Below are 26,565 nucleotides of genomic sequence, written 5' to 3'. Positions count from 1 at the left end.
ACGATTTTATTTATTTATTTATTTATATTAAATATTAATTTAATATTATCTATAATTTTTAGAAGGAAAAAATTTAATTTATTATAACAACGAATGATAAAATTTAATTAATTATTGAAAATTAATATTTTATTGTAATATTATATTATATATAAAAAATTACATAAAAAAATTACGAATACATACGACAACGATTATAAACATGCAACATAGGTTGCAAAAAATTATTATAACATATTTATATATGTTGATTTCTCATAAATTTAATTATTAAATACTCTTTTTATAAAATTTCAATTATTTGAGATAAAAAAGTATCTCATGTATTCAAAAATTTATTTAATTTAAAAATTTTACTATGATTTTTTTATGATAAATTTTATGAAAATAAAATGATATAATTATATGTATGATAAATTAATAAATAATTTGTTGTTACTTATAGAAAGATATGTATTTGATAGCCATTTTTTTATATAATTTTTAGGTATATTAAATAATATACTGTATATTAATAATCAACTTTAAATTTTAATCGCTAATTTAAGTGTAACTTCTTATAGAAACATGAACAAAATTATTTTAAGAACTAAAATCAAAATTGAAATCATACCAAATCAAAGAACTGATAATCGAATTGAAATATCAAATAACTGAACAAGAATTGTACCAAATTTTGGTTTGATTTTAATTCCTAAGCAAACCCAAACCAAAACCGAAACCATACACCCTGCTACTTGTACACCTACACCTCGTAATCAAATTTTACATTAATTAATCATTTTAATTAAAAAAATAATTTAAATAAAATTATTTTATTATTTTAATATTTTTATGATCAATATTTATTAAATTTAATTTTAAATAAATTTTAATACCCATTAACTAATATATTTAAGAATTTTTTTTTTTTTTTTTTACTAATAGTTGAAACAACAATGCTAAACAAATCCTTAATACCTAATTATGAAAAGCATTTTTTTTTCACATAATAATTTTAGTTGATAACTTTAAAATAGGAATATAATAATTTCAATTGATAATTTAGTTGAGATTTAAGATAGAGATATAACAATTTCAAAGATAATTTTAATATTTCAAAGTCAATTTAAACTAATAATTACATATTTCTTAAACTAATATTATAATAAGTACATGATACCACAATTAAATAGGTGGTTTATTTATATAATATATTCTTTCATGATGATGCAGAAAATTAATAAAATTTAATAATATTTTCAATTATTTTTTGAACTACAAAATTAATTATATGTAAAAAAAATTAATATGTATGATCATCTTCCCATCAACATTTGATTTACAAGATATTAGCAGGAAACAATTCAGGGAGACGAATGAGAGAATGGCCTCTTCTAATTAGTTTGGGAACACTCCATGATTCACATACTCATTCTCTGTAATGTTGTTTCACAGTGTCTGCAGATGTACAAATCCTATAACAATAAAGAGAAGAGGGAAGAGCAAAGCTACATTCATTGGCATTGAATGCTTGCTGAATTTTGGTTACCATCTTAAAAACAAAATAAAAATTGAAGAATTATTAACAATTAACAAACAAACACCCTATAGAACAACAAATTTAAGTTTTTATTTGGCTTTTCTCTTGCTTTCTTTTGTGAAGCAACTTCTATGGAAAAAAATGGAGCAAATGTACATCAATCATGTACATTAGAGGCTTTTTTTTTTTTTTTTTTAATTTTCTAGGTGAGAGCTTTGAACTTTTTCTACCTGTATATGATCTGATAGGCGCGCGGGGGAGGGGAGGGGGTGGGGTGGGGAAGAAAGCACAAGGGGAAGTTGTAGCTTTAAGAGCAATACCCTTTTCAGAAAAGTTTTTCATTTGCGCTCTTTTTCACTTCAGGAACCCATCAGCTGCAGCAATCTTTCCAGATTTGCTTATTATCTCTTCAGTTGGTTCTTAAGCATTCTTGTGGTAACCCGAAATCCTTCTTTAGATGACTGAGTTGTCTCCTCCAAGGGTCGTTGTGCAGCTTGTAGTGCAGAACCTTAAGGCAAAAGTAACCATCAATACTTAACACCAAGAAACGCAGACACACAAATACAGTTATAGTCCATTGATCAGCCGCATGCCTAGATCCCACAGTGCAGACAGTTAAGAGTTCAAACCCCAACTTCCTTTTCCCCCACCCTCCAAACAATACAAACATTTAATAATAACGACTAAAAGGGTCATTTGCAAAACTCAATTATTGATGCCCTGACATCCAAGTAGAATTTTGATACCATAACATGTATTCTGACACAGGATGGACTGTATAAATGCAAGTAGTTGTTTCATGTTTAGGTTTCTAGGCCCAGTAAGGGATGGGGAGGATTTTAAAGGAGGATTTTGACTCCCATTGCGCTTCCCAGACTTAGACGTAAAAGAAATATGGAACAATCAAACATCAGCTTGGCTAGCTAGACATTCTGCATAAAGTGAAGTGTACCTGTACAAATGTGGTGAAGACATCATCTTCAACCAATTGTAAGAATTCAACTGCCCAATCATCAGAACGGCCAAAAGCTGCTTTTTGTCTCTCAGCTTCAAGCAACACATTATCACTGTACAAAAACCGCTGCCAAATTTTCTGTACATTTGCTAACTTGAATTCTTTTTCTGTATCATTGAATCCCTAGAAGACACAAGTATCAGTGAACAGTCAACTTCTACATTAAAAAGTAGCCATTTTATGCAAAGAAACGTAAAACTAAACATAATTACCCGAAGAATCTTTATCAAATTTGGAATTTCATCTTCATGAATTCTAACAGCAAAGCTCTCATAGTTCAACACATTCTCATATGGCAGGAAAATCCCATCCTAAACAAGCAAAATGGAATAAATAAATAAATTACACTAATTCAAGTTCCATGCAACCACAATGATTCAAATTATAACAAATAATAATAAAAAAAAATTAAAAACCACTACAAAGACCATATTCACTTAAGGATAAATCAGCTGCTGCCTTCTGTTTCTCTCTGATAATACTGAAGTGTTTATAACAAGAAGGTAAAAAAAATAAAAAAAAAAGTTTTTATAACACTTTAGACTCTCATACTGAACCTTTCCCAACCCCAGTGAGATAAAAGATTTCTGAGAAGCATCAAAATTCCCATACCAAACAGACCTTGTACCAGACAGTACTTTCTAAAACAGAAATTTACACTAGCAAGTTGGATAATATAGGATTAAAGGTATTAATTATCATACCAACCAACTAATTACGTTGATAATATCATATGACCAAGAATCACGATGCTTAAATGAAATTGAATTTGGCATGGAAGGGTTGATCCTGCTTTGGTTCACAAGAATGTTGCCATGTTTATCACTATATCATTCTGTGACCAAATAGAGGATACTTAGGTTCCACAAGAGCAGTAACAAATAGAACAAAGGCTTATTTTTCATCAGAAAGTGTAAAATGCAAGACAGTGATGATATTGCCTTCAGCAAATTACATATAACATTCTTAAACCTAGCCAGTTATTCTAAAGCCTTGACCTGGTAAACAGATTACAGCTTTTGATAAGGTAAAGCAAACAAGCTTTTAACATGTTAGGCTATGCAGAACTAGATTACCTGAATGACCACAGGAATGCATCCTTGCAAAATACTATCTTCCATTCGACCACTCCAACCATCTCCAGGCAGTACTCCACAAAAAACAGAACTGGCTAATTCCCCATGATAGTTTTCAGTGCGCTCCGGGGTCACAATTACATCTTCTGCATGCTGTTTCCCAAGCTTTCCATGCTTGTTAGGGCTTGATCCAAACTCTTCTGCTAGTTTCTGTCTGATTCCCATGCTATACCTGCATAAAGACCATCAATAAACTATCAGATATGCTGCAAATTTTAAGATAATTGAAATGCATAGTAACAGCTGTTTGCTAAAAAAGAAAACAAAGTGAAGCAAAAAAGTGCAACACTAGATCACTTAACATGTTTATTGAGCATGCAAGAGTTATTCAATGGTCTAAAAGGACGCTCATAAAAGTGGATGAACCATGTTCTTCTTGGCTGGTTATCAATAGATATTTTGATGGACAACAATTGACCTACTTCAATAAATCTCAAACAGCTATTTAGTTACTTACGAAGCTTCTGGTCTTCCATTTGGATATGCCGGTCCAAGATTTCCATTGAAGTAGAATAATGTCTTCCGCTCATCAAGGGGCCTGAAAATAAATGACTTTAATCTTTTCTTGTATGAACTTGAAATGTTAGCACTATGTTGTTCAACCAAGCTAAAGAAAAGGAGAAAGTATTTTCCTTTCTAACAAAGAAAGAACAAGCTGAGGAAAAGTAGAAAGTATTTTTCCTTTCTATCAAAGAAAGAACAAGAAGAAGACTAGTGATTAGACAACATGATCAATAAGAAATGTACCTAGCCCAAAGTTTGGAGCTCAAAGCACTGATATCAGGGCGTTTCCAAGCAGGAAGCACAAGATCTTTATCAGGATCAAAGCATGGATGCTTGCCTCTTTTGTCAGAAGAAATATTATCCCAGTTATCTGCCCAATAGGCTGTTGTAGAATGGTTATGCTTTGAATTTGTATTACCCCAATGAACCAACATCATGCTGTTCCATATCTCCTTAGGGGCATAGCAAGCACCTTCATCCCATGAAAAGAACTGCCTTCAGAATTAAGATATAAAGGAGACATCATTAGCATATACATGAATATATTCCAGGGTATAAGCAAAATAAAATCAGAATTAACATTCTTTTTTTTTTATTTATAAATGTAATAAATGTAACTCTTAAATCCATCATACCCAAATATGGTCCCTTCCTGATGAGCGGTTCCAATATGGATGATGCTCGACAATGTGATCATGTGCCTTCCTGTAATATTCCAAAGTGAGAGAACTCCTCAAACCCAAATGTTCCTGATTAGCAAGTACAAGAATAGAAGAGTTAGTGTATTTGGAAAAAAAGGCCACAAGGATAAATGCACATCCATGAATTATATAAACATATTGCTATTGTTAGCTTGAAGACGGAACAAAAAATGAATCTTAGGACAACTAGATATCAGTAGGGGTGGCCACGGTCCGGTTTTGAACCGGAACTGAACTGGAACCGGTTTGGTCAAAACCGGACCAAAACCGATCAAAATCGGAACCGACTTCGAACCGGACCGAAATCGTCCTTCTGCGGTTTAATTCAGGTTCATATTTTTTAAGAACCGTGAACCAGTGGTTCCGAACCGGATTGAACCGATGATCTCAAATCGGATTAAACCGGCGATTTAAATATAAAAAAATTCAATAAATATGTTACCTTACTCCTAATTCATTTATATATATCATTAATTCTCTACACAATTATTCTCTATATTTTCTTCAATTCTTAATATTTTTTTCAATTTTTCTTAAATTCTCTAAATAGTTATTTTCTACACTCATTTTAATTTCCAATACTCTCTCAATTTTCCTACTTTATTATTTTATATACTTACTAAAATTTTCAATACTATCTCAAATACTTTGTTATTACTTTAAATCCTCAATAAAATTTCTAATACCCTTTATTTTAATTTTTTTTCTCTTTTATATTTTTTAATTATCAATTATTATATAATTTAAAAAAAAAAGACAAGTAATAGAACTAAAAATTTTTATTCCTCTAAATCCTAAAGGGATATTTAGGCAAAATTAAATTCATACACTTTTTGCTAATTTCTTTAAAAAAAATTAATTTCATCTCTAGTTTTTTAATCAGGTTCAAGTCTTTATTTATTAAATTTTTCTTAAAGATAATTTTTTTTTCTTATTTTATTTTGATTGAAAAATTTCTAAGAAAAATTAAAATATTTTTACAAATATAACCTAAATTTTGAATCAATAAAATTTTTCTCTAATTTTTTTTTGTCTAAGCTACCCTTAAATCATCCCTAAACCGCTTTCAAACCGTCCTTCAAACTGTCTTGAACCGTTCTTTTTCAAACCACCTTTCAAACCGGTGCTCAAACCGGAACCGGCGGTTCAGGAACCGTCTTCCAAACCGTCTCCTGGCAGTTTGATTCAGGTTCATGATTTTATTGAATCTAAACCGGCGGTTCAAGAATCTTAACTGACGGTTCCTGAACCGTGACCACCCCTAGATATCAGAAGTGGAGACGTACTTTCAAGAACTTCTTAAAAAAAAGAAAAATTCATGTATATATATATAATAAAATAAAAAATTCATGAGGGTTTTGTACCAGAAAAAATAGTGATTTACAAGAAGACTCATAGATTGAAAGACCATTTTAAGAGATATAATCTGTCTGCTTTACATATGATAAATTGTTTGATTATCCCTGTCTAATAAATTCAATAGAAGAAGAAAACTGTGCTATAACTGACGGCAATAAAATCAATGGCTTCAGTTCAGCTTTACTGGATGAGTATGATTTCAAATTGGCCTATTTTAGTTCTCATAAATATATGAAGATGGAAAGAAACTGTATTGTTTATATCTATCCGTTTTGCAAGTCTTCCTCTGCTTCTTAATGTCAGATATCTTGTGGCTCATAAAACCACCTCCATTCTTATGGAGAGTTATTTTTATAAATCCTCAATTTCGAAAGAAACTTATTATTTGCATCTTCGCAGTTCTAATTATATAATCTTCAAATCTGGGAGTAAAAACAACCTCGTTCTGACCAAAGTCACCTCTCTAGATCTTTAATCCTTTCATTCTTCCAACAAAAGAAAAACCACTAGAGATCCACGTCTACTCAAGCATATAAACTAAAGCCTATTATGTAAGTCACAATCATATCAATGGAGTTCATTATTCACATAATTGTTTGAAATCCCACTTTTCCCTTATATTATATTTTTTCATCATTTGACCATGAAACACATTTAAAGAATATTCTTCTTTGAACATCCAACACAAAGAAATAGAAATTTCAATAATATGAGCTATCAAAACCGCCCAATCATATGGGAGGAGAACTCAATAAAACAGCTAAAGGAGTGACTGCTTTATGGAAACCTTTAGCAACCAAAAAAGAGCATCCAATTTTGGGATGTTAGGCAATGACTAAATAATAGCAAAAGTAAAGGGCATAAATGAATTTAAGTTTACAAGGATTTATACACTTAAGTGAATTTGGAAAGGAACAATTATGATGCTGGTAAAAACAGGAAGGAAAAGTACATGTTGTATGATCAGGAAAAAAAAAAAGATGAATAAGAGTGTGAACTGTGTCTTGTGTGCAGCGATAGACTTGGCCACGGGCTGGTTCAGAATCAGAACAGGAGTACAGGACTGGGACCGGCTCGGTAAAACTTAGGACCGAAACAGCCCAGAACCAGTCATAAATAATCCCCCCCTACCAGCCGTTGAACTGGAACCGGAGGTTCGACTCAATTTCTGAAAAAACAAAAAAAAGTTATCATGACAGCTTCGGAGTGCATCTTGTGGTGCAACCATCACATGCCACATGGCACTCTCCTGTTCCTCATGCCTATTTAAGAGAGCCATTGCTCTATGTTTGTAAGTGCAATGGTCAAATAATGTTTTAATGTTCCTTTATTTTTTTCTTTTTGCTTAAGTTTTTATTATTTTTCTTTTTTCTTTAATTTTTTATTATTTCTCTTTCAATTTTTTATTATTTTCTCTTTTTGCTTAATTTTTTAAAAATACATAGGCAATCATTTATACCCCTAATAACAGTCAAATAATGGCTACTTTGGAAGGCATTTTGGGAATGTAAAAAATTATTTTTGCCCTAAATATAACCAAATTCAATTCAACATGTAAGAAAACTACAAGGGTTTTGATTCCTCTAACCCCAAAACAATACGCAATGCAGACAACTTAATTATCGCATAATTAAGGTTAAGCCCAATTTTACATTTTTTTTTAATTTGTAAGTTAAAAATTACATGTATTTTATTTCCATATGCAATTCAATGTTTTTTTTTTTTAATCAATAACAATAGTACATTAAAAACTACACATTTTATTTCCATATGTAATTTAATATTTTTTTTTTCAATTCCACATAAGTAGACAATGTACATTAACATTTATTTAACAAAATTTATTCTTTATTTTTTTCATTTGTTAAAATTTAGTATTAATTTTTTTTATCTCGATTTTAAGAGAGAAAAATAAAAATTTTCTGTTTTTTTTTTTTTTTGTTAAATTTATTTGTCTAGTTAGGGCCAAAACCAGACCGAGCCACCTACAATTTGAAACGACAACTGTTTTAAACTGGAACTGGAAGCATTCAAGAACTGGACCAGGCGCAGAGCCAAATCACCTTGAACTGTAATTGCCTTCACTTGGTCCAGTTCTGATTCATTCCCCTCCCCAACCTTGAACCGCTGGTTCTGACCCATACCAGACCGGTGGCCAGGTCTATGTAAAGGGATGAACTTGAAGTTTTATTTTACCTTTTTCTATAGAAAGTACAAATTAAAGATACTAGTAGTGAAATTAGAGGTTGATAGAGTTTAAGACTTAAGAAATATACATCAGCATCAGATTGCTCCAAGATGTTAATAATATTGTCTGCCATACTCTTGTGCACATGCATGCATATAAAAACACAAACACACAAAACTATACACTTTCAAATTCATTTTTCCCTAAGTAAAGAAAAACATAAAAATAGAAATTGTATAATGTCAATGCATTCAGATATAACAAGCCCTAGAAAGTATACCTGCATAGTCAAGTGGGGTGCATCATCTGCACGCGTTATGATGCATGAATCAAGAACAGGAACAAAGAAAAAGTCAGCTTCTTCACCATTTAATGTTCGGCATGGACTAGCTAAAATACTTTCATAGAGTGCCATCTGCAAGTGTTTAGAGGCAAAAGAAAGAATTTTCTAAGCTACATGTGCACATTATAAGCTGACTTGGTGTCAATCTCAGTTTAAACAATACCTGTGCACCGTACAACTGATCAGTCCAATATGTTGCATTCTTTTCATCATAGATTCTGTTTACGCATTCGAACTTAAAATGTCGCCCCTACAACATGCAATAGTGGGAAACATGACAAGTTGGTTCCAAATATGTGTCGAGAAACAAAAGCAATGTCATTTTTACCTCAAGAAGTAAACTGTTGAACTCAGGTGGTAAATCATAAACATATATAAGAGGCCTTTTCTTCTTGACCACAGCATTGAGATTGACAAGTTTACGGGTGAGGTGTGCATTATCAGGAACATCAAGCTGAGCAGGTCTAAGCCATTTAGGCCACTCATTTACTGATGATAAAACAGATGGAATACTGCAGTCAGCTCCATACCAGCCATTGTCACACTGAAAAAAAAAAAAAAAAAACCTTAATATAATCAAACAGTAGGTAGTAATAAAGACAAAGATTATAAAAATTCATACATTGTTTATAACTTCTACAGCGAGCGATGATAGTTTATCTTAAAATAAATTCTAAAAGGAATTTATACAACTAAAATCTTAATAACTCAATAACTTTAATTGTATATTCTAAAAATTTTGTATTTATCCATTTCAGGTTTCAACAAATGTCATAAGCATTATAGTCTTTTTATGAAGCCCACAATTAATTCCAGTCACCGTTGCTTCAAATTATTACCCACCAAGAAAAAAAAAGGAACTTGCAAGACAATCTAAAGGAAACATTCAACTACAAGAACAAAACATTTCAACTACATACCATTATGAAATCAGTGAAACTTAAATCCAAACGAAATGCAAGAGATGTGTAACTGAAGGTATCTTTTTCATTTATTTTAATTGAGTATATACATTAGTATTTATATACAAAATTATCCTACACTAATTAGGAATTCTACTCCAATTAGGAAACCTATATCAAGATGATATTCATAACACTCCCCCTCAAGTTAGAGCATAGATGTTAATCATACCCAACTTGCTACAAATGCAGTCAACTCAAGTTCCATTCATAGCTTTTGTAAAAGTATCTCCTAATTGCTCTCCAGTTTTGACGTGTCCTGCTGAGATGATCTTTTGTTGAATTTTTTCACGAACAAAGTGGCAATCGATTTCAATATGTTTAATCCATTCATGAAACACAGTATTAGATGCAATATGGAATGCAACTTGATTATCACACCATAGTCGTGCAGGTAGAGAGATCTTGAAGCTAATCTCATCTAATAACTGAAGTATCCACATTATCTCACACACTGATTAAGTCACAGCTCTATACTCTGATTCAGCACTAATCAAGAAACTACACTCTGCTTTTTACTTCTCCACGATACCAAATTTCCTCCAACAAAGACACGATATTCGGTAGTTGACCTTCTATCAGCCTTAGACCCTGCCCAGTCTGCATCTGTAAAACACTCTACATTCAAATGTCCATGATTACTATATAATAATCCTTGCCCTGGAGCTCCCTTCAAATAACACAAGATTTGTTCCAAAACTTTCCAATGAGCAACAGTTGGGGAAGACATAAATTGACTCACCACACTGATTGAACATGCAATGTCAGGACGAGTTACTGTAAGGTAGTTTAATTTACTTACTAGCCTCCTATACTTTTCTGGATCTTCAAACAACTTATCATCCTCAGCTACCATTTGCAAATTTGAGGCCATTGGTGCACTGCAAGGCTTAGCAACTAATTTCCCAGTTTCCTCTCAAAGAAAATGCCTGATGAATGGAGGAGGAGTATTTTAGTACCTATTTTTAAAAGTAAGGGAGACATAGAGAATTGATCGAACTGTAGGGGAATTAAACTCATGAGCCATACTATGAAGTTATGGGAGAGAGTTGTGAAGCATCGACTACGTCATGATACTTCTATCTCTCTCAATCAATTTGGCTTCATGCCCGATCATTCAACTATGGAAGCGATCTTTCTCATTAGAAGCTTGATAGAGAAATATAGAGATGTAAAGAAAGATCTACATATGGTTTTTATTGATTTGGAGAAGGCTTATGATAGTGTTCCAAGAGATGTCCTATAGAGTGTGTTAGAACAAAAAAGGTATCTATTAGGTACATAAAAGTGTTAAAAGATATGTATAAAGGAGCAACTACTATTGTGCGCACAGTGGGAGGGGACACAAGAGATTTTTTGATCTCAATTGGATTACACCAAGGATCAGCTATAAGCCCTTACCTTTTTACATTAATTTTAGATAAATTGAGGAAACATATACAAGAGAGTATTCTTTGGTGCATGATGTTTGCGGATGATATTGTTCTGATAGATGAGACGCTAGAAGGAGTCAATAGAAAGCTAGAGCTTTGGAGAAGTACTTTAGAGTCAAAGGGCTTTAAGTTAAGTAGAACGAACACAGAATACATGCATTGCAAGTTCAGTGAAGGCCAAACTGGTGATAGGGAATGAGTTAGTTTGGATGGAGTGGTACTGTCTCAAAGTAATCACTTTAAATATCTCGGCTCAGTCCTTCAAGTAGATGGGGGATGTGAGGAGGATGTTAGTCATAGGATTAAAGCCGGATGGTTGAAGTGGAAACGTGCCACGGTAGTTTTATGTGATCGCAAGATTCCTAGTAAGTTGAAAGAAAAATTTTACTGTACAGCCATACGACCGACTATGTTATATGGGAGTGAGTGTTGGGCATTGAAGGAGTCGTATACGTCTAAGATAAGAGTTGTAGAGATGAGAATGTTAAGGTGGATGAGTGGCCATACTAGACTAGATAAAGTCTGTAATAAGAGTATTAGAGAAAAAGTAGGAGTGGTACCAATTGAGGATAAGTTGAGAGAAGGGAGATTGAGGTGGTTTGGTCATATAAAGCGTAGACATACAGAGGCTCCAATTAGACAAGTAGAGCACATTAGGTTAGAGGATAGAAAGAAAAAAAGGAGTAGACCTAAATTGACTTCGAGGAGAGTAGTACAACATGACTTAGAAGCATTACAAATTTCTGAGGATTTAACCCAAAATCGTTTAAAGTGGAGAAAGCGAATCCATATAGCCGACCTCAAATTTTTGGGATAAAGACTTAGTTGAGTTGAGTATAACTTCAATACCCAAGAAATACTTCAGTAGACCCAAGTCTTTTGTCTGAAACTAGGTCTAAAGAAAGTTTTTAAGGGATGAAATACCTGCAGAGTCGCTTTCAGTGATAACAAAATCATTCACATATACTATCAGCAAGAGTAGGCCCGTTTTGGACTATCTATAGAATACTAAATGATCACACTTACTCTTTTGCATACCAAACTCCTATATTGCTTCATTGAACCAAGCTCAAGGACTTTGTTTCAGGCCATAAAGAGACTTTCGAAGTTCACAGACTTTACCCAACTCCCCCTGAGCAACAAACTCAGGTGGTTGCTCCATATACACCTCCTCCTAAAAGTCACCATAAAGAAAAGCATTCTTGATATCTAACTGATACAAAGGCTAATCATATGTAACTGCTAGAGAGATAAATAGCCGAACAGAAACCAATTTAGCTACAAGAGAAAAAGTGTCAAGTAATCAACTCCATATGTCTGAGCATACCCTTTGGCAATGTTATGGAAAGTCAATCACTATATTATTTCTCTGTATATTCTGTATTCTGTATTCCTATTTAGGATTTCTTATTTAGGATTTCTTCCTAATTAGTAGAACACAATTATAGGAATCAATTGTATATATATACCCATATACAGATTAATTGAAATCAATGAGAATCATCTCTTTCTACATGGTATCAGAGCAGGTCATCAATCTAGAGTGACTATTTGTTCTCACTACCCAGCTCAGGAGAGACCTTGGTCGCCGACCGGCCGTTTCAACCCCGATCAACATCGCCAGCGTCGCCTCAACCCCCTCATTCCACCACTGTGTGCTGTTGCTTGATCCAGTATACCATTAAAGGACTTCTGAGGTTTGGCTCTCAGATCCTATTTCGGTATTTGCTTGATTTATGATTTTGGATTATTTTGCTGCTATAAGCACTTTGGATTAGCATTTCGGTTAGTTTTCTTTGTCTCAACAAATGACAGACAATAAGAATGTTATTTCTGATGTGATTCCGGTGATGACTAAGATCACGGAACACAAACTTAATAGTTCGAATTACCTGGAGTGGAGTAAGACTGTTAGGGTCTATTTGCGTAGCATTGATAAGGATGATCACCTTACTAAAGATCCACCCACTGATGATACACGACAAACTTGGCTAAGGGAGGATGCTCGGTTGTTTTTGCAGCTTCGGAACTCGATTCATAGTGAGGTAATTAGTTTAATTAATCACTGTGAATTTGTTAAGGAATTGATGGATTACTTAGATTTTCTGTATTCTGGTAAAGGAAATATCTCCCGTATTTATGATATTTGTAAGGCATTCTACCGTGCTGAGAAAGAGGATAAGTCTCTCACGGCTTATTTTATGGATTTTAAACGGGTATATGAGGAACTTAATGTATTGTTGCCTTTTAGTCCTGATGTGAAAGTTCAGCAGGCCCAACGGGAGCAACTGGCTGTTATGAGTTTTCTTGCAGGCCTTCCTTCAGAGTATGAGACTGCTAAATCTCAGATTCTCTCCAGTCCTGAGATTTCCTCTTTGCATGAAACATTCACACGGGTCCTTCGTACAGAGAGTACTCAATCTTCACGATCACAAGAGTGCTCTTATTAGCCGTAATCCAAATGGACAACAGGGTAATAGAAGAGGAAGTAGAGGAGGAATTACAGGCAACAGAAGTAATCAGCGTAATGGAGAGGCTAGTTCTAATCAGGACTCAAGAGGAGTCATTTGTTATTATTGCCATGAGCCTGGCCATACAAAATATAATTGTCCGCAACTTCAGAGGAAAAATCAGCGATCACAGATGGCAAATATGGCAGTAGAGAATTCTACAGTATCTTCCTCTGAGAAAACTATTTTGGTATCTGCAGAGGATTTTGCACAATTTTTCCAAAGATCGTGCATCTCTAAAGCCTACCGTTCCTCACATCGCGATCGCTGAGTCAGGTAAATCCACTACATGCCTTGTGTCTTCTTCATCCAAATGGGTTATTGATTCTGGTGCGACAGATCACATGACAGGTAATTCTAGTCTTCTATCTGCTTTTCAGTCTAATCTCACTTCCTCTACTGTTACTTTAGCTGATGGTTCTACTTCTTGTGTCATGGGTTCTGGAACTGCGAACCCGACTTTGTCAATTTCTTTGTCTTCTGTTTTGTGTCTACCAAAATTCTCTTTTAATCTACTTTCTGTTAGTAAACTTACTCGTACCTTAAATTGTTCTGTTTCCTTTTTTCCTGACCAGTGTTTGTTTCAGGATCTTACGACGAAGCAGATTATTGGTAAAGGACGCGAGTCAGGTGGTCTCTACATTTTGAAAAATCATGTACCGCGGTCGCTTGTTTGCTCCAATACCTTAACACCTCTTGAAGCTCATTGTAGATTGGGTCATCCTTCTTTGTCTACCATGAAGAAGCTGTGTCCTCAATTTCAGTCTTTATCAGTACTAGAATGTGAGTTGTGTCAGTTTGCAAAACATCATCGTTTGCCTTCTGTGTCTAGAGTCAATAAACGGGCTTCATCCCCTTTCGAGTTAGTTCATTATGATGTTTGGGGTCCTTGTTCTATTACATCTAAAACTGAATTTCGTTATTTTGTTACTTTTGTTGATGATTACTCTCGTGTTACCTGGTTATATTTAATAAAGAATCGTTTTGAGTTATTTTCTATCTTTTGTGCCTTTTATAATGAAATCAAAACTCAATTTAATATTTCTGTGCGCATATTAAGAAGTGACAATGCCAAAGAATACTTTTCAGCACAATTTCAGCCTTATATGACACAAAATGGCATTCTTCATCAGTCTTCCTGTGTGGATACCCCATCCCAAAATGGCGTGGCCGAAAGAAAAAATCGTCATCTTCTTGAGGTAACTCGTGCTCTTCTTTTTCAGATGAAAGTACCTAAACACTTTTAGGCGGATGCAGTTTCTACGGCATGTTTTTTGATCAATCGTATGCCGTCTTCTATCCTTAATGGGGATATTCCTTATACTACTTTATTTCCTACAAAATCTTTGTTCCCTATTGAACCCCGTATTTTTTGTTGTACCTGTTTTGTGCGTGATGTTCGTCCACAGGTTACTAAATTGGATCCAAAATCTCTCAAATGTGTCTTCCTTCGACTCTACCCAAAAAGGGTACCGTTGTTTCTCTCCTACTCTTAATCGTTATCTTGTTTCTGCAGATGTCACATTTTTTGAGTCCACTCCATTTTTTCCTCCATCATCTGTATATGAGAGTCAGGGGGAGGAGGATGATCTCTTAATATATATTGTCCAACCAATGTCTAGTCCTCTCCCACAGCCTGTTCCTTCTGTCTCTAGACCTACTCGACCTCCCGTTGTTCATGTTTATTCCAGGAGATTAGAGATTCCTGACTCAGATCCTCCACCAGCTACTTCGTTGGGAGATCCTGTACCTCATACTGACCATGATTCTGATATAGACTTACCCATTGCTCTTCGTAAAGGTAAACATTCATGTACTTACCCTATCTCTTCTTTTATTTCTTATAATCAATTGTCTTCTTGTTCTCGGTGTTTTGTTACTTCTTTAGACTCTGTTCCTATCCCTAATACTGTTGATGAGGCATTGTCTCATCCTGGCTAGTGTGATGCTATGAAAGAGGAAATGGAGGCTTTAGATGCTAATGGTACATGGGAACTATTACCTTTGCGCACTGGTAAGAAAGCTATTGGTTGCAAATGGGTATTTACAGTAAAGGTAAATCCTGATGGTTCTGTGTCTAGGTTAAAAGCACGCGGGTATTTACAGTAAAGGTAAATCCTGATGGTTCTGTGGCTAGGTTAAAAGCACGCCTTGTAGCAAAAGGATATGCTCAGACATATGGGGTTGATTACTCTGATACTTTTTCTCCTGTAGCTAAACTTACTTCTATTCGCTTGTTTATCTCTTTAGCAGCTACATATGATTGGCCCCTGCATCAATTGGATATCAAGAATGCTTTCCTTCATGGTGATCTTCAGGAGGAGGTGTACATGGAGCAACGACCTGGGTTTGTTGCTCAGGGGGAGTTGGGTAAAGTTTGTAGGCTTCGGAAGTCTCTTTATGGCTTGAAACAAAGTCCTAGAGCATGGTTTGGGAGATTCAGTGAAGCAGTACAGGAATTTGGTATGCAAAAGAGTAAGTGTGATCACTCAGTATTTTATAGGCAATCTGAGGCTGGTCTAATTCTCTTGGTAGTCTATGTGGATGACATTGTCATCACTGGGAGTGACTCTGCAGGTATTTCATCTCTTAAAACCTTCCTCCAAACTCAGTTTCAGACCAAAGACTTGGGATTGTTAAAGTATTTCTTGGGTATCGAAGTTATGAGAAGTAAGAAGGGTATTTTCTTGTCTCAAAGAAAATATGTCCTCGATCTATTGACAGAGACAGGAAAATTAGGTGCTAAGCCTTGTAGCGCACCAATGACTCCAACTTTACAACTGTTAGTAGGGGATAGTGAGTTGTTTGAAGATCCAGAGAGATACAAGAGATTGGTAGGAAAATTGAACTACCTTACAGTCACTCGTCCTGACATTGCTTATGCCGTTAGTGTGGTAAGTCAGTTTATGTCTTCCCCAACTGTTGCTCATTGGGAAGCCTTGGAACAAATCTTGTGTTATCTGAAGGGCGCTCCAGGAAGAGGTTTGCTATATGGTAATCATGGGCATTTGAATGTTGAATGTTTTTCAGATGCCGACTGGGCTGGATCTAAGGTTGACAGGAGGTCAACTACTGGATATTGCGTTTTTATTGGAGGAAATTTGGTGTCTTGGAGAAGCAAGAAGCAGAGTGTAGTTTCTCGATCTAGTGCTGAATCCGAATACAGAGCCATGGCACAATCAGTATGTGAGGTAATGTGGATACTTCAATTACTAGATGAGACAGGTTTTAAGACCTCCCTGCCTGCGAAATTGTGGTGTGATAATCAAGCTGCTCTTCATATTGCTTCTAATCCGGTGTTTCATGAGCGGACCAAACATATTGAGATTGATTGTCACTTTATTCGTGAAAAGATTCAACAACAGATCATCTCAACAGGACACATCAAAACTAGAGAGCAGTTAGGAGATATTTTCACAAAAGCTCTGAATGGAGCTAGGATTGACTACATTTGTAACAAGTTGGGCATGATTAACATCTATGCTCCAACTTGAGGGGGAGTGTTATGGAAAGTCAATCACTATGTTATGGAAAGTCAATCACTATATTATTTCTCTGTATATTCTGTATTCTGTATTCTTATTTAGGATTTCTTATTTAGGATTTCTTCCTAATTAGTAGAACACAATTATAGGAATCAATTGTATATATATACCCATGTACAAATTAATTGAAATCAATGAGAATCATCTCTTTCTACAGGCAACAAGGCGGGCTTTTAATCTAGCAACAGAACCATCAGGATTCACTTTCACTGTAAACACCCATTTGCAAACAAAAGTGTTCTTCCAATGGGCAAAGGCACCAGTTCCCATGTATCGTTAGTATCTAAAGCCTAAATTTTCTCTTTCATAGCAGCACACCAGCCAGGATGAGCTAATGCCTCAACAACGGTTTTAATAATAGAGATAGAGTCTAAATGGCTAATAAAACACTGAGAAGAAAAAGATAAATGATTATAAGAAACTAAAGAGGCAATAGGGTATGTGCATATAAGTTTACCTTTGTGAAGAGCAATAGGAAGATCTAAGTCAAATTCAAGATCAGTGATGGGAACGGGATCAGTTGTGGGAATAGGATCTTTAGACAAAGAAGCTGGTAGAGAGTCTGAGTCAGTATTCTCCTTTCTCCTAGAATATACATGAATAACAGGAGGTTTAACTGTTGTTGGTGCAGAAGGCACATGAGACTGAGGAGACTGGAGAGAGATGGACGTTGGTTGAATAGTATATATTAAGAGATTATCCTCCTCCCCCTGATCTTCATACACAAAAGTTTGTGAGAAAAATGGAGTAGACTCAAAAAATTTAACATCTGCAGGCACAACATAACAATTAAGAGTTGAAGAAAAACACTTGTATCCCTTTTGGAGCCAAGAGTATCCAAGAAAGATACACTTAAGAGATTTTGGATCCAATTTGATTACCTGTGTTCAAAAATCACATACAAAACAAGTACAACAAAAAATACGAGGTTCAATAGGAAACAAAGAATTAGAGGAAAATAAAATAGCATAGGGAATGTCTCCATCAAGAACAAAAGAGGGCATACGATTAATCAAAAAATATGCCGTAGAAATTGCATCATCCCAAAATTGTTTAGGGACCTTCATTTGGAAAAGAAGAGCTCAAGCTGTCTCAAGGAGATGCCGATTTTTTCTTTCAGTAACACCATTTTGAGATGGTGTATCCACACAAGAGGATTGATGAAAAATGCCATTTTGTGTCATATAAGACTGAAAGCTTTTTGAAAAATATTCTTTAGCATTATCACTCCTCAACATATGTATAGAGACATTAAACTGGGTTTTAATTTCATTACAGAAAGCACAGAAAATAGAAAATAATTCAGAACAATTCTTCATTAAATATAACTAAATAACATTAGAGTAATCATCAACAAAAGTGACAAAATACCTAAAACCAGTTTTAGAAGTAATAGAATAATAACTCCAGACATCAGAATGAACTAATTCAAAGGGGGACGAAGCCTGCTTATTTACTCTAGGTATAGAAGGTAAACGATGGTGTTTAGCAAACTGACATGACTCACACTCTAAGACTGACAAAGACTGAAATTGAGGATACAACTTCTTTAAGGCAACCAAGAAGGGATGGCCCAAACGACAATGAATTTCGAGAGGAGTTAAGGCGCTGGAGCAAGTAAGAGACCGCAGTACATGTTTATCCAAGATGTAGAGACCACAAGACTTATATCCTCTACCAATAATCTGCTTTGTCGTAAGATCCTGAAATAAACAATAATTAGAAAAAAAGAAAACTGAACAATATAAGGCACGAGTTAGTTTACTAACCGACAGCAAATTAAAAGAAAATTTAGATAGACATAAAATAGATGAAAAGGAAATAGATGATGTTGGGTTTGCAGTACTAGAACCCATGACACAAGAAGTAGAACCATCAGCTAAAGTAACAGTAGAGGAGGTGGGATGAGACCGAAAAGAAGATAAAAGACTAGAATTACCTGTCACATGATCTGTAACATCAGAATCAATGACCATTTTGATGAGGAAGATATAAGGCATGTAGCGGATTTACCTGACTCAGCGATAGCAATTACAGGGGAATTGGAGGGCTTTAGAGATGCTTGATATTAGGAAAATTGCGCGTATTCCTCTGCAGATATTAAGACAGTTTTCTCAGGGGATGGAGAAACCGTAGACTCATCTATTGCCATGTTTGCCATCTGAGACAGCTGATTCTTCCTATGAAGTTTTAGACAATTGTATTTTGTATGACCAGGCTCATGACAGTAATAACAAATGACTTCTTTTAAGTCTAGATTAGAACTGGTTTCCCCATTACGCTGATTACTTCTATTGCTCGAATTTCCTCCTCTATTTCTCAATTGTCCATTTGTATTCTAACTAACAAGAGCACCACTAGTAGTTTATGGAGGTTGGGCTCTTTCTGTACGAAGGACATGTGTTAATGTGTCATGCAAAGAGGAAATTTCAGAGCTAAATAGGATTTGAGATTTAGCAGTCTCATATTCTGAAGGAAGACCTGCAAGAAAACTCATAGCAGCCATCTACTCTCATTGAGCTTGCTGGACTTTCACATCAGGGTTAAAAGGCAACAAAATATTAAGCTCTTCATATACCCTCTTAAACTCTATAAAATAAGCCGTGAGAGACTTATCCTGTTTCTCAGCACGATAGAATGCTTTGCACACATCATAAATACGAGAAATATTTCCTTTACCACAACATAGAAAATCTAAGTAATCTATCAATTCCTTAACAAATTTACAGTGATTAATTAAACTGATTACCTCACTATGAATCGAATTCCGAAGTTGTAAAAATAACCGAGCATCCTTCCTAAGCCAAGCTTGCCTTGTATCATCAGTGGTGGATCATTAATCAGGTGATCATCCTTATCAATACTTCGTAAATAGATCATAACAGTCTTACTCCACTCCAGGTAATTTGAACCGTTAAATTGTGTTCCATGATTTTTGTCATCAGTGGAACCACATCAGAAACAAAGGCTTTATTGTTTGCCATTTGAATGAAATTAATAAATTCACAAAATCAAATACCTACAATATCTAGAACTCAATATTACTGCCCAACCTTTAGCAAGGCAAATCAACTCAATAAATAACCAAAGAGTTACAGAAACAGAACCTGAAATTGATCACTGTCCAAAGATACAGTGATTCAAAAAACTCTAGAACACCTTGAAGAGTACCCCAAACCTAACATCAAATGCATTGGCTGAACCCAGGATGTCAAGGCGACACCGGGAGAAAAGGCTAGAGAGGCAAAAGCCAGGGACGCGCTGCCACGTGCCAGCGAGTGAGATAATGGCGAAGGACAAATTTGGTGTATCGGGTCACGCACTTCAGATTCGGCCACGGGACTTTGTGGGTAGGGTCGCCGGCGGTCTGTCGTCCTTCCTGGGTGGGCTGTGAGATCCAATGTTACCTTAACTAGGTAACCTTACACCACAGAGGCTTCGAAGAACAGGAGACAAAAGACTTTTCTCTAATTTGGAACTAATACCCTACTGCTCTGATACCATGTAACTGAAGGTATCTTTTTCATTTATTTTAATTGAGTAAATGCATAGGTATTTATATACAAAATTATCCTACACTAATTAGGAATTCTACATATTAGGAATTCTACTCTAATTAGGAAACCTATATTAATAGGAATCTTTACGAGATATCCTCACTATACAGGACTCTATCAATATGATATTTATAACAAGATGTATCAACTAAAATTTTCTTTTTACTACTTTAATTGGTTTTGTTCAACTTTAGATTGAGGAAATTTATAGTTCGGTTGCAATTTCATTATAGCCTAAGGATTTTGTTGCTTATTCGGTTAATCAGCATACACAAGATGATTTTGTCCCTTTTCCCATTATATGTTCAAAGAATGAAGATAACATTCATAAATGCAATATGAGATAAGCTTAGTTTTACTCCAACCAGAAGTTGGAAGTTATTGAGTGCATGCCATTATTAAGATAATGAAGGCCAACTCTGGAACCTTTGAAACTGACAGTCCCATCACCTTTCATTCAGTAAACAATACCACCAGATACTAAGGTTTATTCAACCAATTATAGTGCTAATAGGATGCCATCTTCAACTTCAGAATGGTTATGTTTTCTTTCTTGCTGACATGCAGCACGGAATACATAAAATCATAATGGAAAGAAAAATTGCAATTGCCACAATGGCATCACAGTCTAAAAAATCATATCAGATTGCAGCAACCAAATGAAGATTTTAGTGCAGAGTTATCATATAAAGTTGGTCCAACCAGTTGAAAATTCAGTCAGGCATTCTTCAAATCACTTAATTTTATCATAACCACAGCCATATAACTTGATAAATTTGATGCCAATGTGAATTACTGGGAATCATCTTAAGAACTCACCTGAAAGGGTGCATATAGGTGAAGGTGTTGTTCAGCTATTCTGTTGCTATGTATTATGAGATTATATGAGTAACTTGATCAGATATAAGTGCCACAAGTTTTTCTAAAATACATCACAGATGATGAAAAGGTTGGTCCATGGCACACTAAGCCAGTCGGGGAAAAATTAAAGATTGAAATTTTACCCACAATGCATCAGTCAACTTGAATACACACTTCAAATTAACAACAGTGGAATTTAAAGTTTTGAATGTCAATAACTTTCTCCACAAGGATGCTCATCTAGGCCTGCAGCTCAATAAATATTGATGGCTTTGTGACAGCTAAATGGGCTAGTGCTCAATTAGATCATTGTCCTTGTTAAGATTTTCTGAATTTAGTGGCAGTAGTCCAGTGGTTAGGGTGAGAAAGTGTGCAAATAAAGTTTGGAACATCCCTATGCCTCGAACAGATGTTAAGATGTACTGGACAAAGTACATCTTGTTAGAACAAAGACGTCTCCTCATCTTGTTAGAACAAAGACCCTCTCTCTACACTCTAGTGGATATGGCATTTGAAAAAGGGGCTTGTGTTAATTAATCCTAGCAACTCTTAGTTCAATGATAGCCAAATGAATGCTAACAAGATTGCCACTTCATAAGAGGTAACATGACATGGAAGACATGCAATCTTGTGACCATTGGATATTGAAAATGAATGATCATAGTAATAGTAATTTTAAGTTAGTAAATAAAATATATATTTTCTGAAAATCATTTGACTACTAAAAAATTAACAAGTCGAGAATCTCATATGGCTTTCCACGACAATGATTTATGAATAAATTGGATATTCATATATAAATGGGAAAATATCTTTCACTGTTTATTTTCCTTTTAAAGTAAATTAAATGTTGTGAACTCGTGATCGTAAAAGAGAAAATATAAAAAGAAAAAACATCACCTGACAAAATCCACCACGGCAATGTCCATGTCCAGAGCATTGATTAATACAAACACATTGCACAGGCACTTCACAGAACTGCCCAAAAAGACAATCATATTTGCAGTCACATTCCTCTTTGAATTTCACCTTGGAAGCATATGCTTCCCCTGGGTCCACATTACACCATCCTGGTTTGCTTCCATTTGTTGTAAAAATATTGTCCAGATCATGTTTTGCCCAGTCAGTCAATTTCGGAGAACCAGGTTCAGAAGGTGAGCTGAAACAGAGATTTAAGGAGTCACAACTTGTAAGGTTATGAGTTGCTAAGGAGAGATAACAACAAAACCTATCATAAGATCTAAATTCACTCACTTTATTTGAAACCCACAAGCCTCTGCAACAGGACGATTAGGATATTTTGTCCCTTCTCCACAGAAACACATTGCCCTTGTTGTGTCACAATAAGCAGGGCAAATAGAGACAACCCACCGCCCATATGGTAGCTCTGGTGTTTTGGGATAGTTACATTCCAAGTGCAATCTCTCAGAGCATCCTTCTCCTACTCCATCAGACACATTAACAATGGTCAGAACTCAGAAGAATGCATTATCAATAAGACTACTTTTCCCTCTTTGTCTGTTTCTGTTGCCTATACTTATCCTCTAAACTCTGATCCTTGCAGAATAATTAATCAAAAATTTGTTGCTACTGTACAGTATTTTTGTATTGGTGTCTTCATGGATTCTCACTGGGTATCTACTCATAAGCTTTTGGATTTAACAAAAGTTCTTACATTTCAAATTCATAAATCAAAACTTAAACAAGACTAATGGGATCAAAGGATTATTTATTTACACATAAAAGTTTGAAACTGCAATGAACATTGTGCCATATCACATTGCTTCAACAATTAACAGCCATGGTCATTTCCAATTCATCAAAGTACAAATAATATGGTATCAAACTCATGATTCTGATTATATGGATAATCAAATGAACATAGCACTCTATTCTTTGCTTCATATTCAACATTTTACATAAAAACAAAAATGGCAAGAGAAAAAGGAATTTTCTAAGAATTGAAAAAACAAAAGATAAAAGGCACTACTAAATCCATATTCAATAATTCTTACCACTAAATCCATGAAAGCACCGGCATTTCCCGAATTCATGGTTACAAACACCTTGACCACTGCAGTCATTTTTGCAGCTTGTACCACCTATTATCTGCCAACAAAACAGTTTATTATATATGGACAAAATTCCAAGACGGACTAAAATTTGATGCCCAAATAAACAGTCTACAAGAAACCCCAAATAACCAAAAGTTGGTAAAATTAAGGAAAAAAGAATGATAATAAATTTCTCAAACTAGACAGGTTAACTTATTGAAATATCAATTCTTTGTGTGTATGTGTCTGTGCGTGCCATGTAGAACAAAAATAAATATCTCCCATGAACACAAATATTGAATAGGCAAATCAGGAATCTCACAAGTGGAAAGAAAATGAATTAACAAGACTAGACTCAATATTAATATTACCTCTGTAATGTTGACTTCTTTAGTAATTGAATCACAACCAGAAAGCCACTGCCCAATCTCAGCCTTCCATGGTGCATTGCGATAAACCACAGCCCTATGTGAGTCAGCTGGAAACCTAAGGTCTAAAGTAAAACTGGGCTGTAAATTTTCCGAATCATGATCATTCCTTCCTCCATCTGATCCATTAATAGGAGTACAAGAACTCTGAACTTGCCGGACACTGAAGTAATCAAAGGAAGGCACCACAGGAAACAAAAAAATATGAACTATCGAAATCAATGCCACTACAGAAGCAATTGAAGCTGTCAGAGACCATGAACACTTCCATTTCTGATTAGAGATCATTATATCAAAAGCGTTTCCAGCGATAAACAGAGAATTCTGCCTGTGAACTTATACGAACCAGCCTCCTCTTTAACCCCTCAAGGCTCAAGCTCTATTTGAAAAAAAAAAAAAAAAAAAAGAAATGCACCCACAAACTATAACCAAATTGCAAGACAAGCATGATTATAAAAAAATGAACTTTAGGCGAAATTAAGCTAAAACAAGAACATAAAAATGTAGTGGGATAAAAAGGGACGAAATTAATCTTGAAAAATAAACAGAAAGGGCGTAAAGCATCAAAAAGAACACCAAGAAACGTGGAACAAAAGAGATTAAAATTGGTTAAAGATGGCGGAGTTTTGATGATTATAAAGGGTGGAACTGACCTTTAATTGGATCCCAAACTGCAACTTTTGCAAGAAAATAACTTAAAGAACACGAAATCAATCAAACCAACAGGAACATTAGAAGTTGAGGAATTTGAGAAGAAGCAATGCAAACACAGAGAGAGAGAGAGAGAGAGAGAGAGAGAGAGAGAGATTACCAGATGTAGAAGAAATTGATTGAAAGATTCCAATTGAAGAAGAAATAAAATAATTGAATCATGATAACCAAGTTGATAATAAGAAATGTACAAATCAATAAATCATATATAGAGAGAGAGGCCGCCAAGTCTTGAACGAAGCAGTGAATGCTTGCTGGCTGGCTGGCTGGCTATATTGCGGTTAAATATAACTGTATATGTGTTTTACTCAGTCGCCGTGGTTCTATTTGAATTTAATTAATTATTTTTTTTTTTTGGGAATAATTAATTAATAAATTAAATCGAGAAAATAGTCAATTTCATAATAAATTAGATTGTCGTGTGGACGTGAAATAAACTATAGATATCCATCAGTAATGCAATTTCTAATTCTTGTATCAGCCAACCCTCTAAATAATTTATTTTACCTGTAAATTGCCTTAACTCTTGCGTGATCAGTGCGTCGCTTTCTTATCTTATGTGTTTATCTTTAATATATAAAAAAAAGGGTACTTTTATTTTTTTATATTTTAAAAATTTTTAAATGATTAATAGGACGAATTAATAAAAAAAATTTAATATTTTAATTAGATAAAATATTCTTTTCAATTCAAATCTCTTGAAAAACTCGTGCGGTTCCGAGTTCAATTTCACTCTTTGCACAAAATGTAAACTCTACGCTAAGAGATGGATTGAACATGAATAAAACGAAATGATAAAAGAGATTTAGTATCCTGAATAGACAGATTATCCTTTTCAATTCAAAATAAAATTATAATAAAAACTTTCTTAATACTATCTAAGTTTGCTTTCTATAATGATATCATTTTTTTTAATTTATGTTTTTATAAAATATTATTTTCTTTAATATTTGAGTCAATATAAATATAGCAATACTGATTAATGGAAAGTCAACTGTTCTATCAAATAAATAAAAATTATTAGCTAGGAAGTGAGGTGGGCACCGGCAGCAGCTACTATTTAATATTTAATTTAAAAGATGATATAAAAATTATTAAATGAATATTTATAATAAACTTTATGTGATATATAATATAATTAAATTTACTTAAATTTTTAATAAATTATTTTAAATTATTTTAAATTTTTAATAAATTATTTTAAATTATGCAGTTATTGTTAAAGTTTCAAAATTTAAAGAAAATCATTTTTCAGAAAATTTATAATAAAAAAATGAAGTTTGACAAATTTGATAGGTAGAACAATTAAATATTTTTTTAATAAAGATTTATTATATTTAACTTTTAAAATGTAATTATGGTAAATTTTATTTATTTTAATACATTATTGTATATATTAAAAAAAAACTCTTCAAATTAGGAGATTTTATATATATATATATATATATATGAAAACTTTGGATTAATAATAGAGAGTGGGCCAAATAACTAAAATTACTTTGTTATTTAATAATTATATATATGCTTCATTTGAAATAAATTATTTGCAAAAAAGGAATTTAATTAAATTTTTATCAAATTACTCTCAATTTTTATTTTTTAATTATAATTTTAAATTAAAAAAAATAAATTTTTTTACTTTAAATATAAAAATTGGTAAAAAAATAATAAATGGATAGATAAAATAATAGCCTAGCATTGATAGAACTTCAACTAAAAATCTTGAGTCTCAATAG

The 26,565-nt window shown here is 34.0% G+C and overlaps 1 protein-coding gene across 4 annotated transcripts; it reads right to left on the bottom strand.

The window, feature by feature from the left end:
• Positions 1 to 1,359: 1,359 nt before the first annotated feature.
• Positions 1,360 to 25,083, bottom strand: LOC110651851 (uncharacterized). 4 transcript variants are annotated; one of them, XM_058143804.1, is made up of 16 exons: positions 24,930 to 25,083; positions 24,772 to 24,812; positions 24,062 to 24,497; positions 23,652 to 23,745; positions 22,891 to 23,077; positions 22,537 to 22,795; positions 9,097 to 9,312; positions 8,932 to 9,018; positions 8,706 to 8,840; positions 4,813 to 4,926; positions 4,421 to 4,668; positions 4,131 to 4,211; positions 3,614 to 3,845; positions 2,750 to 2,848; positions 2,475 to 2,660; positions 1,360 to 2,030 (listed from the first exon to the last, which is right to left on the bottom strand). In XM_058143804.1, exons 3-16 carry the CDS (start codon positions 24,404 to 24,406, stop codon positions 1,932 to 1,934), a joined length of 2,382 nt encoding a protein of 793 aa, XP_057999787.1. In that variant the 5' UTR covers positions 24,407 to 24,497; positions 24,772 to 24,812; positions 24,930 to 25,083; the 3' UTR covers positions 1,360 to 1,931. The 4 variants fall into 4 exon arrangements, with proteins under 4 accessions (XP_057999787.1, XP_057999788.1, XP_057999790.1 ...); XM_058143805.1 differs by having other exon boundaries at positions 24,772 to 24,795; positions 24,930 to 25,079; XM_058143807.1 differs by having other exon boundaries at positions 24,772 to 24,789; positions 24,930 to 25,077.
• Positions 25,084 to 26,565: the final 1,482 nt, after the last annotated feature.

The sequence above is a fragment of the Hevea brasiliensis genome, chromosome 3, assembly GCF_030052815.1.
Source record: "Hevea brasiliensis isolate MT/VB/25A 57/8 chromosome 3, ASM3005281v1, whole genome shotgun sequence".
NCBI lineage: Eukaryota > Viridiplantae > Streptophyta > Magnoliopsida > Malpighiales > Euphorbiaceae > Hevea > Hevea brasiliensis.
This window is presented reverse-complemented; position numbering and strand designations above follow the sequence as displayed.

Bases quoted from the DNA above. Each gene is read 5' to 3' on its own strand.
- LOC110651851 (XM_058143804.1), bottom strand. From the start codon at position 24,406: ATGATCTCTAATCAGAAATGGAAGTGTTCATGGTCTCTGACAGCTTCA. The intron at 23,078-23,651 runs GTAAGAATTATT...CTGATGGAGTAG, and splicing joins GTGCTTTCATGGATTTAGTG to GAGAAGGATGCTCTGAGAGA. The intron at 9,313-22,536 runs GTGATGTTTTTT...TTTTTTTTTCAG, and splicing joins GCCGTGGTGGATTTTGTCAG to TGTGACAATGGCTGGTATGG.